The following is a 14422-nucleotide window of genomic DNA, read 5'->3' as shown; positions in this document are numbered from 1 at the left end:
AATAATTGCACCACCTTCGTACATAATATCGTTTCACACGAGGTATACTTATATTTATAATTTTATTATTTATCATTTAATTTTCTAGACGTATAACTTCTTACTTGGGTACCCAAGCACTCACTGTCCACTGGTTTTAATTCTTTACACTTGCTACACTCCAATGCTTGAAATATGCATCGTTATAATCGTTATATTACTCGCACTTTTTTTATGATCTATGATCCATTACAATTTTCATGAGTCATTTCGTTACTGTTTTATTACTATGATTCTGTCGAAATTACTTGATCAAAATTTCGAAATCATTTGGATAAAATCAACACGATGACATAATTTCGCAAAAAGAAAAACTCTCCAACATCACGAGTTTAATCTCATGGACGTTTGTCTGATAAAATTTTATTTTTCAATTCGAATACGCTCTGCATGAGCGAACTGAATTTTTTTTATAAGGAATAATCACAGATTAACGTTGCGTAGGAAAAAAAAAAAAAAAAAAAAAAAAAATGGAAAAACTCCACAAAAACTTGACTCTGCATGAATTGTACATTTGGTAAATCAACGATGAATGTTTGACCCCCACTACAATTTTTGTTTGCCTTTGAAGTTTCGAGCAGTTAGCATCCAGTCACTCCGTTGATGCTGTGTTGCTCGAATATCGCCATATGCACATATATTATGAACTACAAAAACGAAAACAATGCTCATTTCGCGTTAGTGAGGACATGTGCATCTTTCGTTAACTAAACTTTTCAACAAAACCAACGTTGTGTTTCATTGAAATCTTCCAGTGAGTTGAAATAACTGCCGGATGTTGGGATCGATGGTTTAAGAATTAAATTCATCGTAGGTAAGGGTGGCTTAACTTTAAATGAGGGATTAATCCAACAACTTTGTTGTTCATTTAAATAATTGTATATCTATTACTTGTAGCTCGTACAACGCACCATTGATAAATATATACAATACTATATCCAACCGTAAATACATTTGCAGACCAAAAGACACCTCTAGTATAAACCATTACATCCACAACAATCGAGGGGAAATGGAGTATTTTTTATTATTCGTGTTGTTGTGCTTGGTATTTCTGCATTTATACCTGCATCACGGCCGATGCGGAAAATTAATGAGCCGATTACCCGGACCGACTATGCTTCCTATTTTGGGAAATGCTTTGCAAGTGAATGTGTCACCAGGTAAAACATTTTTTAAGCGGTGAATTTATAAACGAGTCAAGTAACGTATCAAACAAATATAAATTTATTGGAAAATGAAGAGTTACCTGTTGTACCCAAGTACAAAAAGTGAGATGTTTGTTTTCGCAGCGGAAATATTCAAACGAGTTAGGCAATGGAGCAAAACGTACTATCCAATTTTTCGAGTGTGGATTGTCAACGTACCCTTGGTGCATATTCGTCATCCGGATGACATTGAGGTGATCGAATCAAACTCAGTATCTCCTATTGCAAACATAACTTTCGTATCCGATGTCATTTCAGATAGTTTTGACGAGCAAAAATCACATTAATAAGAAATTTGGGTACGAGCATCTACACAAGTGGTTGAAAAGCGGCCTTTTGACGAGTTCAGGTCAATATCTAAGATATTAATGAATACTCTTTAGTCGAATAGTTAGTTTAGTCAAATAGTCGAATAAAAAATAAGAACCGAACGGAGGATGAACGTTTAGCTTTGGTTGAATTTGATGTGTATTCCAGGGGAAAAATGGCACCATCGACGAAAGATTTTAACACCGGCTTTCCACTTTAATATTCTGAAGAAACAGATGGAAATGATGTTAGAACGAGCAGAAACGCTCATCTCCAACTTGAAAAATAAAGGTTCAATAATCGATGTGAATTTAGTGCCATTTTGTACGGAATATTCGTTAAGGATCATTTGCGGTGAGTATACTTCAAACAAGCGTACTATAACGATAAGAATTACGTTTGATTACCCAAAAGGGTAATTGGATTTTTTAGAATTATCGATGGGTGCAGTTGTGGATGGAGGAGCAGGCAACGAAGCAGCAAATTATAAAAAAGCATTGGATGACATGGTTTATATGGTGGTGTATAGGTAATAAATATTGATTCATCGGATAATGGCCATTCCCTCCGACAAAAAAATTCCATCACCTTCCACAAATATGTTGCACCCACACCTAATGTTGGAATAACGTTCGATTGACAGCATCGTTTTTATCATCTAATTTATGGTATATTTTTTTACGAAACTTCTCGTTTGACTTGTCTATGAGGAAAAAGTTAAATTTATACGATACGATAAATCGATTAAAAACCAGTTATGATTTCAGGAGTTTCCGAGCTTTAATTAGCTCATAATGAAAACAGTAATCGGGAAACTTGAAATTAGAAATACTCATTAACTAATTTATTTTTTATTAACTAATTATTTTTATTAATTTAAAAAAAAAAAAATTAGACAATATTAAAACGGTTGATTTTATTTCTCCAGATTACTGAGGCCCTACATCAAGGATTGGATACTACCTTTATTACCTAATATAAACAAAAAAATAAAAAACAGTATTACTGAAAGTGACAGATTTATCAATGAGGTAAATACGTTTATAGCTGTATTTTACTGATGATCTAAAATATCTAACATTTAAGATAATAAAGCAACGACGACAGTACCATCAAGAAAATAACTACAAGGACTTGGAACAACTTCAGAATGATACCCAGGACTTGAAGGATATGTATTTGGGTAATTTATTTTAAATATAATTTCACGTAGACTTTTAGAAAATTTCCAAGATTTTTTTACATTGCAGACGGAACTAAGAAACGATTAGCTTTGCTCGATCTCCTTTTAGCTGCTGAAAGAAACAAGTTAATAGATCACGAAGGTATAAAGGAGGAAGTTGCTACTTTTGTCTTTGCAGGACATGATACCACAGAAACGGCCTTGACCTTCGTTATTATGGTATTAGCGGACCACGAAGAAATTCAAGTAATACATTTGTTACTCGAACAATATCTAATTTTAAATTCTTGATAAAAAGTCCTTTCTTCATGCGCACATTCGTTTTCACTTCAGAGCCGAGCAAGAAAAGAAGTTGAGGAAATTTTTTGCCGGAACGACGGCATATTTGATTTCTCGGATCTCAAAGACATGGTATACCTGGAAAGATGTATCAAAGAATCTCTTCGATTATATCCGTCGGTCCCTTCAATAAGTCGGGAAGTGACAGAAGATTTGCAATTAAGTAATAAGGTTAATTAAAGTCACGGTATTGTAATATTGGTGACATTTTTTTATAATTTTGTTTTAGAACACTGTCTCGTGCCCAAAGGATCGAATGTCGTTTTGTCTATAGTTGATGTCCATCGTGATCCAAATTTCTGGCCAGAACCGAACAAATTTGATCCCGACAGATTTTTACCCGATAAAACGATCATACGTCATCCGTTTTCCTACATTCCATTTAGTGCTGGATTCCGAAATTGCATTGGTAAGAGAACAAAAATTGTGTTGACTGAATTATACGGTTAACGTCAAATCTTTCATGGCACTAATTGTTTCTAAATATTGTAGGCCAAAAGTTTGCAATTATGGAGTTGAAAACTCTTGTGGCTCTAATTTTGTACAATTTTCGTTTGGAACCGATCGATCGTCTCTGTGACATTGAATTGGTAGCAGATATTATCCTGCGTCCGAGTCGTCCTGTACAAACAAAATTTGTTAAAATAGACAGATAGTATCACTGTTAGAAAAATTCCAGCCAAATTAATAGAAGCAAACTAAAAATACGTAACTTAATTTAAAAAACTGGTTTTTTAAATGTTTAAGATACATTATTACATTTAATACAGTGATTTATAATATTTGCAAAGTAGGCATTTAAATCAAAATTAAATACCGTTACTTAAAAGTACAAGTACTTTTGAAAAGGAAATAACATGTGTTTAAAAATTCAAAAAATTTTTGAAATTAAGATAAGACGTTTAAAATTAAAAAATTCAATTACTTTTTGAATTCAAATTTAATATTTATTTAAAATTTTAAAACAATGTTGAAGATTCAAAAGTTGCTATATTTAAAACTTTACAAAAAAAATTTATTTATTACAGTATATTAATTTCTTATTCATGGGGTTGTTGAATCATTTGAATTGATGATATTTTCGTTAGATTCGACAATCCTTTATTACTCCTATTGGTGAGGGACGAGTGTATTGTTACGTCGGCGTAACGTATAGAGTTTGAGCTAAGCTTTCGCTTATTGCTTAGGATTCCTTTTATTTAAGTCTTCTGTTTGGGTGGTCAGATAAACGAAAATAGGCCGCGATGTGAGGTGGAAAGGTACCTAAAGGAGGTGCAACCCTACGCCAGCCACTCTCGCGAGACGGTGCAAACGTACTGTGAGCAGATCAAATCGCTTGCTCATTCGCTCAAAGACTAGCAGTTAGAAGATAGGTATGTGTTAAAATTTTGCTTACTGTTTTTTTTATTGGTTGCAAATACTTAAGGCAACCCGAATCGACTGATACTTTGACTGCAGGAAACTAGGATGATTTGGAAGAGTGCCACCAATTGAGAGCAGCAGTATATGGAACTTGACCAAGATGAGTCAAGCAGAGGACCTCGACCAAAGAAGAGTCGAGGATGGTAGGATTGATTGATTGAGACTGGTTAGTGTAGGAGGCTTCGGGCCTTTTATACGGTTTCGCATGGGTCAATTCGGGGGTGCCGATCTTGTGTACATGCATAGTTGGGGTATTGGGAAGAGATCCTGAGTGCGAATGGGAAAGCTTGATTTCTAGGTCACGCCCTTGCATAATTCAGGGCCGCCACTCAGGTTCAAGAATAGAATATGGTTTGCAAGTTTAGAAAATTCTCTTCCCAGTCCAACACACTAGAGAGAGGGGATACATTATTCCTCTTTCTTTCGTCCCTCCTCACATCTGGCATTTCTTATAACTAATGTTGCTACTAAAGTAGTGTTAATTATTAAAAGAGCGAGCGGTGAAAACAATAATGGTTTAACAGTAGCAGTGATAATAAAAATAAAAATAATAATAGCAAATATAGTAGCAATAGTTCCAGCGGTGGAAATAGTAATAGTAATCGCCAAATGATAATACAAATAATAATAATAATAACAACAATAAATATAGTAGCAATAGTAACCTAAGTATAAATGTTGTCAATAATTATTATGTCGTTTATTTATATTTCTGGCAGTGGCAATAGTAGTAATAGTAATCGCAAAATGATTATACAAATAATACTAATGATAATAACAATAAACGTAATAGTAATAGTAACCTAAGTATAAATGTTGTCAATAATTATTATTATGTTGTTTATTTATATTTTCAGCAGTAGCAATATTCTTGAGAGTGGGAAGGAAAGGAAAAAAAAAGGCTGTTTAGTTGTACACGGTAGTGGTGGCATGGGGTTGCTTGTTACAGTGCGGGAGTAAGGAGGGTACCAATGGCCAACGAGGTGTGCACTGCATGCGGATGTATTTTCTTTGAAACGGTTTCTTCTCGAAGGTGATAAGAAGCGTCGAATGTCTCTCCCTTTTGATGCTGTTTGTGCGGATGGATAGGAGTAGTAGAGAGCGAGGACAGTGCAGAGGAGTGGGTGTGTCTGGTAGTTTAAAATTTTTGAGGATTCGCGGCTGCGAACGTTACAGTATTATCGATCGACTCGTCTCATCTCTCACGAAAGACTCCTTCTCAACTCTCTTGATCGACTGCCTTGCTTGGTATTCTTCGACAGTCTGACTGCCCTTATTTTCCCTGCTCTTCTATCCTTTAGGGCCTAAACTATAGGAGGATAGCATAGCTATATGCTATTATGCGTAACAGATCACTTAATTTTTAAAAATTAATTATATATATTGCCTAAAAACATTATTATTTATTTATAATAGTAATCATTAAACCTCATGCGAAAACGTCATTTAGTCCTTTAGTTTCGTGTAGTATAGCAAGCTATCGGGACATATCTTTGTGAGGTTGGACTAATTAGTTGTTGTTTAATTACTGACGAATTGTCACAAAACCATTCTAAAACAATTTGGAAAAATCGTAGTTCCTGTAACTTTCATAAGAAAATAGTCACTTCGATCGAAAAAGTCTGACAAAATTTCCAACAACTAAAATTTTGTTAAGCGCTATCTCAAAATTATTTTTCAAAAACGCCTGATATACGAAATTTCAGGAGTAACTATCAGTAAAAAAAAAAAAAATAATAAAAAATAAAAAAATAAAATAAAAACATTAAAAACATTAATTAGCTCAAACTAACACCTGACTTTGGAGTTTTTATTCTCACTCCTAAATTAGCTCTTACTGATCGTGTGCTTATGCACAAAACCTCAAGAAATCATAAAAACATTAAAAAATTAGACAAATAATTTAAAAAAGTAGCATTGCACCATCGTATCGTGTATTTTCTACTATCACTTTTTTATGTTATAATTAACAACTTTTAAATTAATGTGATAACGTCAAGCCTTTCATAATCCATTAATCTGAGCATTAATAATTATTTGAAAGGAACAAAAGGAGTATCACTCCAAAAATGCTTAGTTGTATATATACCCCCACCAAGAACTATTGGTATGATGGGATCAACATCTAACAAAATTATTGAAAAATACTTATATTATTAAACGTATCTTTATGTTTGTTATTTCTGAAAGTTTATTAAGGTTGTTAATTCCTCAAACGTTATTGTTACTTTTTTTAAAGTATACTGCATTATATCGTTATAATTGTTGCACAATTATATCATACGTGCCAATTAAAAAAAGAGCTTTGTTTAATATGTCAGAATTATAAAAAAGTAAAACCTGAATTAAAGTACAGAAGGTTATTATTTCAGCCGTTAATCAAGAACTGAAATTTCTATTATGAAAAAAAGAATAACGTGATACCTTTATACCTATTTTTTTTTATTATTGTTAATGTGTAGAAAAGTTATTAACTCATACAAAATCAACAAAAAATATCCTGTAAAAGTATAAAAAATTATTTTGAGTTAAAATAATAGTCAAAATTTAAACAATCGGAACAATCACTAAACTGTGGTTAATTTTGGTTAAAAAAAATTATTGCAATAATTTTTTTTTATTTCGGGTAAAAATTTACTCTATCAAGTAAAAGTGGATGCAAAACAGTAAATTATAAAACTTCACAGTTATTTGTTTATTTTGCAAAATTGAATGTTAAAAAAATCGGTGTTCTAAATTGAAGCAAAAGTTCTTTCATGTTTAAGTTTTTAGTATCTCTAACAAATTCTATTTAAAATTTGATCTATCCATTCTGTGAGGTTCAGGACATCCATATTAATTATTAAACTAATAACAGTTTTATGAGGTCATTTTTAATGTCAGACAAAAATCTTTGCGTGTGGTTAAAGATCCTTATTAGGAATTTCTAAATTTTAAGGAATTTTTATTAAAAAATTTAAAAGTTAATAATGTTGTAAAATTGAAATGTGAAATGGCGATTTTCGCATTTTTTTGTTCTACAACTTTGCGAAAAATAGGTTTCAGATAATTTAACCCACACCGATCAACACCTAATGAAATAATGAGCAAGTTATCGTCAGCTATTTTTGTAATACAATTTCCCAAAAACAAGCTATAAGCAAAATTTGAAGAAAAAATCCGGTCAATTTTCACTATTTATTTAATAAAAAAAAAAAACCAGCACGATTATACCCCAAAACTATTTTTTCACGTATTCTGACCATAATACGAAGCGATTCTAACAATTTTTGTCGTAGTCACAGAAAATTCTTTATTGACCATTTTTTGAGGCTTTATCTACCCGCCTAATATTTTAAACGTCATTTTATCCGTTACAAAAGAATACACTTAAATTTTTAGCCATCAGACAGTCATTTAGCTTATAAATTTATTCATTGACGTTATGCTAAAGGTTGCTAGGTTTCCCTGCAACGCAGATCACTGAATGCTATGCTCATAGCGTATATAATCGCGAATTAGCGGACCACAAAGATATTTAAGTAATATATTTTGTACTTGCACAATGTCTGATTTTGAAATCTTAATAATAAACTTTTCTTAAAATGCGCATACACTCTCACAAGAGAATAAAAAATCGGGTTTTTTGGATTTTATGGTTCACGTGAACGGTTAAGGTGTACACCAACTGAAGACAGTTAATGATAATGTAAAAAAAAAAAATGTTAATTCTTTTCGATTTATACCAAAAATCGAATTTCTTATATTGACCATTATTTATGAAAAATTCTATGTTCAATAAGTATCAGAATCGTCAATTTGCTAAAATAGTTCAATTATTACCTCACGTAATAAACTGTACCATATTTTCGTGTATGCTTAAACTACCAAAAAACGTCTAAACTAAACAAATTGTTGATAAACTATCCAGTCAAGACTTCCATTGCAAAAAAATCAATTATATCGAAGTTTCAATGAAGTTTGCTCAAAATTTAAAATTTGTGTAAATACTATTCACACCACAAAAACATAAAGATGCCACGATTTTATGCTGTTTTTACGAAAAGACCTAATGATAATCTTTTGAAAAAAAAATTTTGTTTGGAACTATCATTTTATGGCTCTAATTTTATACAATTTTCATTTGGAACTGATCAATCGTCTCTGTGCAGATATCACCTTTCGTCCTAGCCATCCAAACAAGATTCATTAAAATAGACAGATAGTATAGTGTTTACAGTAATTATCACTCTAAAAGACAAAAAATTGTGATTAAATTAAGTGCTGCTGGTTTTACAACTTTTTAAAACTTTATTTTGTATTGAATTTTTAAATAAAGTACGTCAGTGTCGAAAAATCCTGATTAAACCAACTACGTCATTTGTTCATTTAGTTTCGTGTGGTATAGGAAGTTATCAGGGCATATCTTTGTGAGACTGAACTAATCAGTTATTGCTTTATTACTGACGAATCACCACTAAAAATATTCTGCAGTAATTGAGAAAAATCGTAGTTTCTGTTACTTAAGAAAACAGTTATTTCGGTCAGCAAAAGTACGCTATCTCATCGCAACTTTTCAAAAACGCCTGATATACGTGATTTCAGGTCTTAATATTGAAACAAAAAAAAAAGAAAAAAAGATACGAACAATTTTAAAAAGTAGCATTGCACCATCACGCCAGGTGTTTCCTACTATTATCTTTTTACGTTTCAACTTTTGAATGAATCCGATAACCTGAAAGCTTTCACATTTCGTTTAGCTGAGAATTAATAATCATTTGAAAAATTAAAAAAAAAGCTTAGTTTAATTAAGCTGCCTCCCAGAACTAAGGTCCTGATGGGACAAAAAAAAAATCGTTGAAAATACTTATATTTTTAACATACGAGTCAACCAAAAAAAAGCTCTGATAGAAATATCATTATCATAAAAAGGTACAATCTAAGGAGCGGCGTTGGCTCAGTGATAAGCGTGCTTGTTACTGATACAACGCAGTTCTAGGAGTCGTGGGTTCGATTCCCGGTGAATGCAGATTTTTTCAAAAACTGTTTTCATGGGGAAAAGTTCCTATGTAACCCCGGCTGTTTCGGGGCGGGTTTTTCCGTGAAATTTTCCTTCAGAGTAATTCCAGGGTTTTTTCTTTGCCCCACAGGTTTTCGGGCCTGGGTGAATGCGAAACAGTGTTAGGGCTTATAGGTAGGGATTAGCGGACCCGATGCCAGGCAGGGATCGCCGGCCTTACCGGCGAGGAGTGGACGTCCTGGAATAATGGAGTCTTCTCCGGGGAAAGGTGAGTGGACCCGATGCACCATCGGTGTAGAGAGTGTCAGTTTAACTGGCAAGGTGGTTGAGTGGTTCCACCGGAGATACTCACACTGTCCCCATGGATTCAGGTATAGGAGGCGAGGAAAAAGGTTTAGAGATGGGTGTGGCAATACACCCCCACACATAGTGTGGTGAGCGGGTGGCCCTCGCGACTAGGCCAAGTATTCTAATAGAAAAATAAACTTTCATCACGAAAAATATTCTAGAATAATTTAGAAATATTGTAGTTTCTGTTACTTTCGTAAAAAATCAGTTACTTCGACAAAATGACCAAAAACTAAAATTATATTGCACACTATCTCATCATTATTTTCAAAAACGCCTGATGTATTAAGATTGGGGTCTCGTTATTGGTAAAATTTTGTCTCGTTATTACTTTAATCATCAAATTAGTTGAGAATTAAAAACCATTTAAAAGAAACGCGAGTACCACTAATTTGATCATGACAATAATAGTTTACTGTGCAGCGATATTCCCCTCCGTGCTTTCCCTACTTGATACGGCAACTACAAATGACACGTTGATAAATGTTAAAGGCATACAATGGAAAATGATTTTTGTTCGTACTTCAAGCGTAGCGATAACTCACCAAAGATAAAAAAAAATCTACGTGGAGGAGAAACATTACCCCGAAAAATACTTAGTTGTACGTAAGCTACCATCAAGAACTAATGGGACATCTGGAAATATTGTTAAAATAAAATTTTTAATATTATATAACGAACTTTCGAGTTTGTTATATCAGAGAGTAAAATTTATTTTTTGCTAATATTTCGTTAAAACATTATTTTTTCAAAGTATATTGCATCATCCTGTTCTAATTATTAGACATTTTTATCATATGTGTCAGCCAAAAAAGCTCCAACAATAATAACATAATAAAATAGAAAAGGTAAAATCTAATTAAAAGTACAATAGGGTACGGTTTCAGCTGTTATTCAAGACTGAAATTTCGATTGTGAAAAAACAAACGTAGTAACATTTTAGTCATGTTACTTTACGTAGTTTTGGTAGTGTTAACATTGCTAGTTCTTCGTCATCACCTACGCGATAGTAGGAGAAGAAAAATTGTGAACCAACTTCCTGGTCCACCTACCTTGCCTATAATAGGAAATGCATTGCAACTTAATTTAGAAGCATGTGAGTAGAATTTTTTATTATCCAGTTTATTTATTGTACACATCAATATTTCGTTAAAATTTAGCATTGGAAATGTAACTGGTTGTCTGTCAATGTGGGCAACGTAATAGGGAGGTGTGCTCCTGTTAACAGAGCCGGACGTAAAGCACGAGGTACACTGTACAAAAAATTTTTTTAAAACAAGCTTTTATTTAAATGCGCCAGAAAGAATAAATGGTACTTTTCGTCACGAAAATTTCATGGCGCTTGTATGCCGAACACCATTTTTCCTACTGAGGGTACGCCCAACCCTCAAAAGTGACTCCTTTATAAGATACGTGTTAAGTAGAAATTTTTTCAACATTTAATATCTAAAAAACGGTATGATAAAACGATCTCAAATTCTACAAGTAACTTTTTAACTTCACTACAAACATCCTGTTGAAATTTTAGGAAGATCTTACAAAAAACGCTATGCGTGATGAACGTCCTTAAATAAAAGCTTTAAAAAAATTGAAATAACAATGTATAAGAGCATTTAGAGTCATCGGCAGATATTATTAACGTTGTATGCAAAAAAATATAAGATAAGAGTATCGGTAACAGAGGGTAACTCCAAAACTTGACCTCTGTAGAAGATCGTAATAAAAAATGTTGATTGATTTGATATTACACAATTATCATTTTGATTTTTTCTACTTTTAGTATCTCCTATACATGATATGACATATGACAAACATACTTTATCCAAACTACTCGTATAGTTATCAAAAAATCAAGTTCGTGTCTGAATTAACAACTTGAGAATAATTGAATTGATAACTAAATACATTTAAATACCGATACCTTATACATTTATGGTCATATTCTTCCTTTATTACAGTCGATTTCTATAGAATACTGCGAAAGTGGGGAAAGGCTTATTATCCGGTTTATCGAATGTGGATAATCGATATGGCAATAATTAATATATCTCATCCAGATGACTTGGAGGTTGTGTTTCATTAAATTAATTATACTTTTAACACATTCAAATAAATTATCTTACTCGAACAGTTTAAGTTATAATTTTGTCTCAATTAAAAATGCATTTAGATTTTATTAACGAGTAAAATCCACGTCAACAAAAATTTTGGATACCTTTATTTTACCCCATGGTTGAAATCTGGTCTCTTAACAAGTAGAGGTTTGTCTAATTTGTAATTTTTTTAATTTCATAAGTATAATTGTACAAAAATCATAAAATACTGTATTTTTTTACGAAGGCGACTATTGGTTTCACAGACGAAGGATACTGACACCAGCTTTCCATTTCAATATTCTAAAAGAACTTATGAAAACAATTATACGACACACCGATAAATACATCTTCGAAATGAAGACATTAGGTTCTGAATCAATTATTGATCTGGAGCCATTTTGTATGAAATTTACTTTGAATGTACTCTGTGGTAAGTAACTATTACATGCCATACAAATTGAAAAAATAGAATGTATTAAAAAAGTAACAAATTTCCCCGAAGATTCAGCGATGGGCGTGGCCATAGACGGCGATGATAATGAAGAAGCAGCGACGAAGTACAAAAAAGCAATCCACGAAATGAACACTTTGATAATATACAGGTAAAATCAAGCTCAACATTCTCCATTGATTTTTGGAATACGTTATAATGCAAAATAACACTTGGTGCTTTTGCAGGAATCTTAGACCGTATTTGAAAGATTGGGCATTACCTTTTGTACCCCACATAAATAAAAGACTCAAAAAAAGTGCATATGATATGGATAAGTTTATAAATGACGTAAATATACCGTTAGTTGTCAAAATAACCTGTTTTTATATTTAATAGATTTTTACAGATCTTATTAACTTTTTCAGATTGTAGTGAAACGACGGCAGTATCATGAAGAATCTAATTACGAAAATTTAGAAAAATTTGATAATGTCGAGAATCTGGATGATGATGATTGTTACAGTAATTATATTCATTGCGACGTTTGTTGTGAAAAAAAAAAAATTCAACTCGTTAAATTTCATTTCAGAAGGGAAAAAGAAACAACTAGCTATGCTCGATCTCCTTTTAGCTGCCGAAAGGAACAAGTTAATAGATCATGAGGGTATAAAAGAGGAAGTTGCCACTTTTGTTTTTGCAGGACATGATACAACTGGTACAGCTTTTATCTTCACTACGTTGTTACTTGCAGAACACAAGGATGTCCAAGTATGTTGGGAACACATTTTTTTTTTCACTTAAATTCAAGCTCAATATTAACTTATTCCATGACTAATGTTAGGAACTGGCTAGAAAAGAGGTGGAGGAAGTTTTCAATCAGAACGGCGGAAATTTAAATTTTTCAGCTCTTAATGATTTAAAGTATGTTGAGAGATGCATTAAAGAATCCATGCGCTTGTACCCACCAGTCCCATCAATCGTCAGATACGTGACCGAAGACCTACAAATGAGTAACACAATTACCATATATTATCACTGAGTCACTTGTCTAGGGATTTCAAATTATATTAATAAATTCGTTCGAATTTCAGAAAACTGTTTGGCTCCCAAAGGATCGAACGTGATGGTACTGTTGCGTAGGATTCTATGGTCTTGGGGTGCGCACGAAGTAAATAGTCGAGGAACTAGTATCAACGTCTTTATTAATGCAAAAACGAGAGAAGAGCGCGTCGCGTGTGTACGACCTTCGTCCTTGACGGTTCCAGCCAGAGAGCGCGCTCCTTTCAGCATCCTATCGGCTTATCCCTTTGCTCTCTCCCACTACAATCATCTGTAGTAGGCCCCAAAAAGAGGGGGCGCACGTACGTGTATCGTTGACGTGCATCGTGACCCAAACTTCTGGCCTGAGCCAGACAAGTTTGATCCCGACAGATTTCTACCTCATGAAGTCAACAATCGTCACCCGTTCGCCTACATACCCTTTAGTGCTGGGTTCCGAAATTGCATTGGTAACGAAGGACTATAATTGTTTTATAGTTTTTATTTGTTCTCAGTTGAATTGCACCTCAGTTGCTTTGCTAACCTAGTTTAAAGTATCATTCATTAAATTTTAGGTCAGAAGCTGGCAATGATGGAGTTAAAGTCAGTGATTTCAACTATTTTGTACAACTTTTACATAGAACCAGTTGATAAATTAGGTGATTTCGAAACAGTTGCAGATGCTATTACTCGACCTAGCCGTCCAGTTAAAGCCAAGTTTGTAAGAATAAATAAGTTTTAATGGTATTACGCAGTGTGTATATAATTTAATAAAAACATTCTTAACGCAAAAAAATCTTCCTCAATAAATTATCACTGAAAAGGTTGAGAAATTTAGCACAGCACAGAGTTTATAAATTTTATGAATTGTCTATAAACTAAGTACAGTAAGGGTAAGGTTTTCGAGGATTTAAAGTTTAAAACGCTAAGGGCATTTGTTTTTAGTACATAATAAAAAACATATCAGGAAATAATGAAAAAAAAAAAAAAGATTTACATAGTGTTAAT

At 32.9% G+C, this 14422-nt stretch overlaps 2 protein-coding genes across 2 annotated transcripts; both read left to right on the top strand.

Moving 5' to 3' along the window:
• The first annotated feature begins 770 nt into the window (after window positions 1-770).
• LOC106645475 (cytochrome P450 4C1-like) lies at window positions 771-3734 on the top strand. The gene is made up of 12 exons (XM_014361346.2): window positions 771-853; window positions 937-1202; window positions 1332-1441; window positions 1506-1596; window positions 1725-1910; window positions 1989-2085; window positions 2485-2587; window positions 2643-2739; window positions 2807-2985; window positions 3073-3241; window positions 3308-3487; window positions 3571-3734. Exons 2-12 carry the CDS (start codon window positions 1052-1054, stop codon window positions 3732-3734), a joined length of 1527 nt encoding a protein of 508 aa, XP_014216832.2. The 5' UTR covers window positions 771-853; window positions 937-1051.
• A 7056-nt stretch (window positions 3735-10790) lies between these two features.
• LOC106645440 (putative cytochrome P450 4ac1) lies at window positions 10791-14163 on the top strand. The gene is made up of 10 exons (XM_089596742.1): window positions 10791-10943; window positions 12188-12373; window positions 12446-12545; window positions 12622-12724; window positions 12802-12898; window positions 12966-13144; window positions 13218-13386; window positions 13468-13509; window positions 13747-13884; window positions 13990-14163. Exons 1-10 carry the CDS (start codon window positions 10793-10795, stop codon window positions 14154-14156), a joined length of 1332 nt encoding a protein of 443 aa, XP_089452868.1. The 5' UTR covers window positions 10791-10792; the 3' UTR covers window positions 14157-14163.
• The last annotated feature ends 259 nt before the right edge of the window (window positions 14164-14422 follow it).

Source organism: Copidosoma floridanum, unplaced genomic scaffold (assembly GCF_036245765.1).
Source record: "Copidosoma floridanum isolate Cflo_tuat_1 unplaced genomic scaffold, Cflo_Japanese_pri ptg000030l, whole genome shotgun sequence".
In the NCBI taxonomy this organism is placed as follows: Eukaryota; Metazoa; Arthropoda; class Insecta; order Hymenoptera; family Encyrtidae; genus Copidosoma; species Copidosoma floridanum.
Note: the sequence above shows the minus strand (reverse complement) of the source record. Positions and strands in the feature narration are given on the sequence as shown.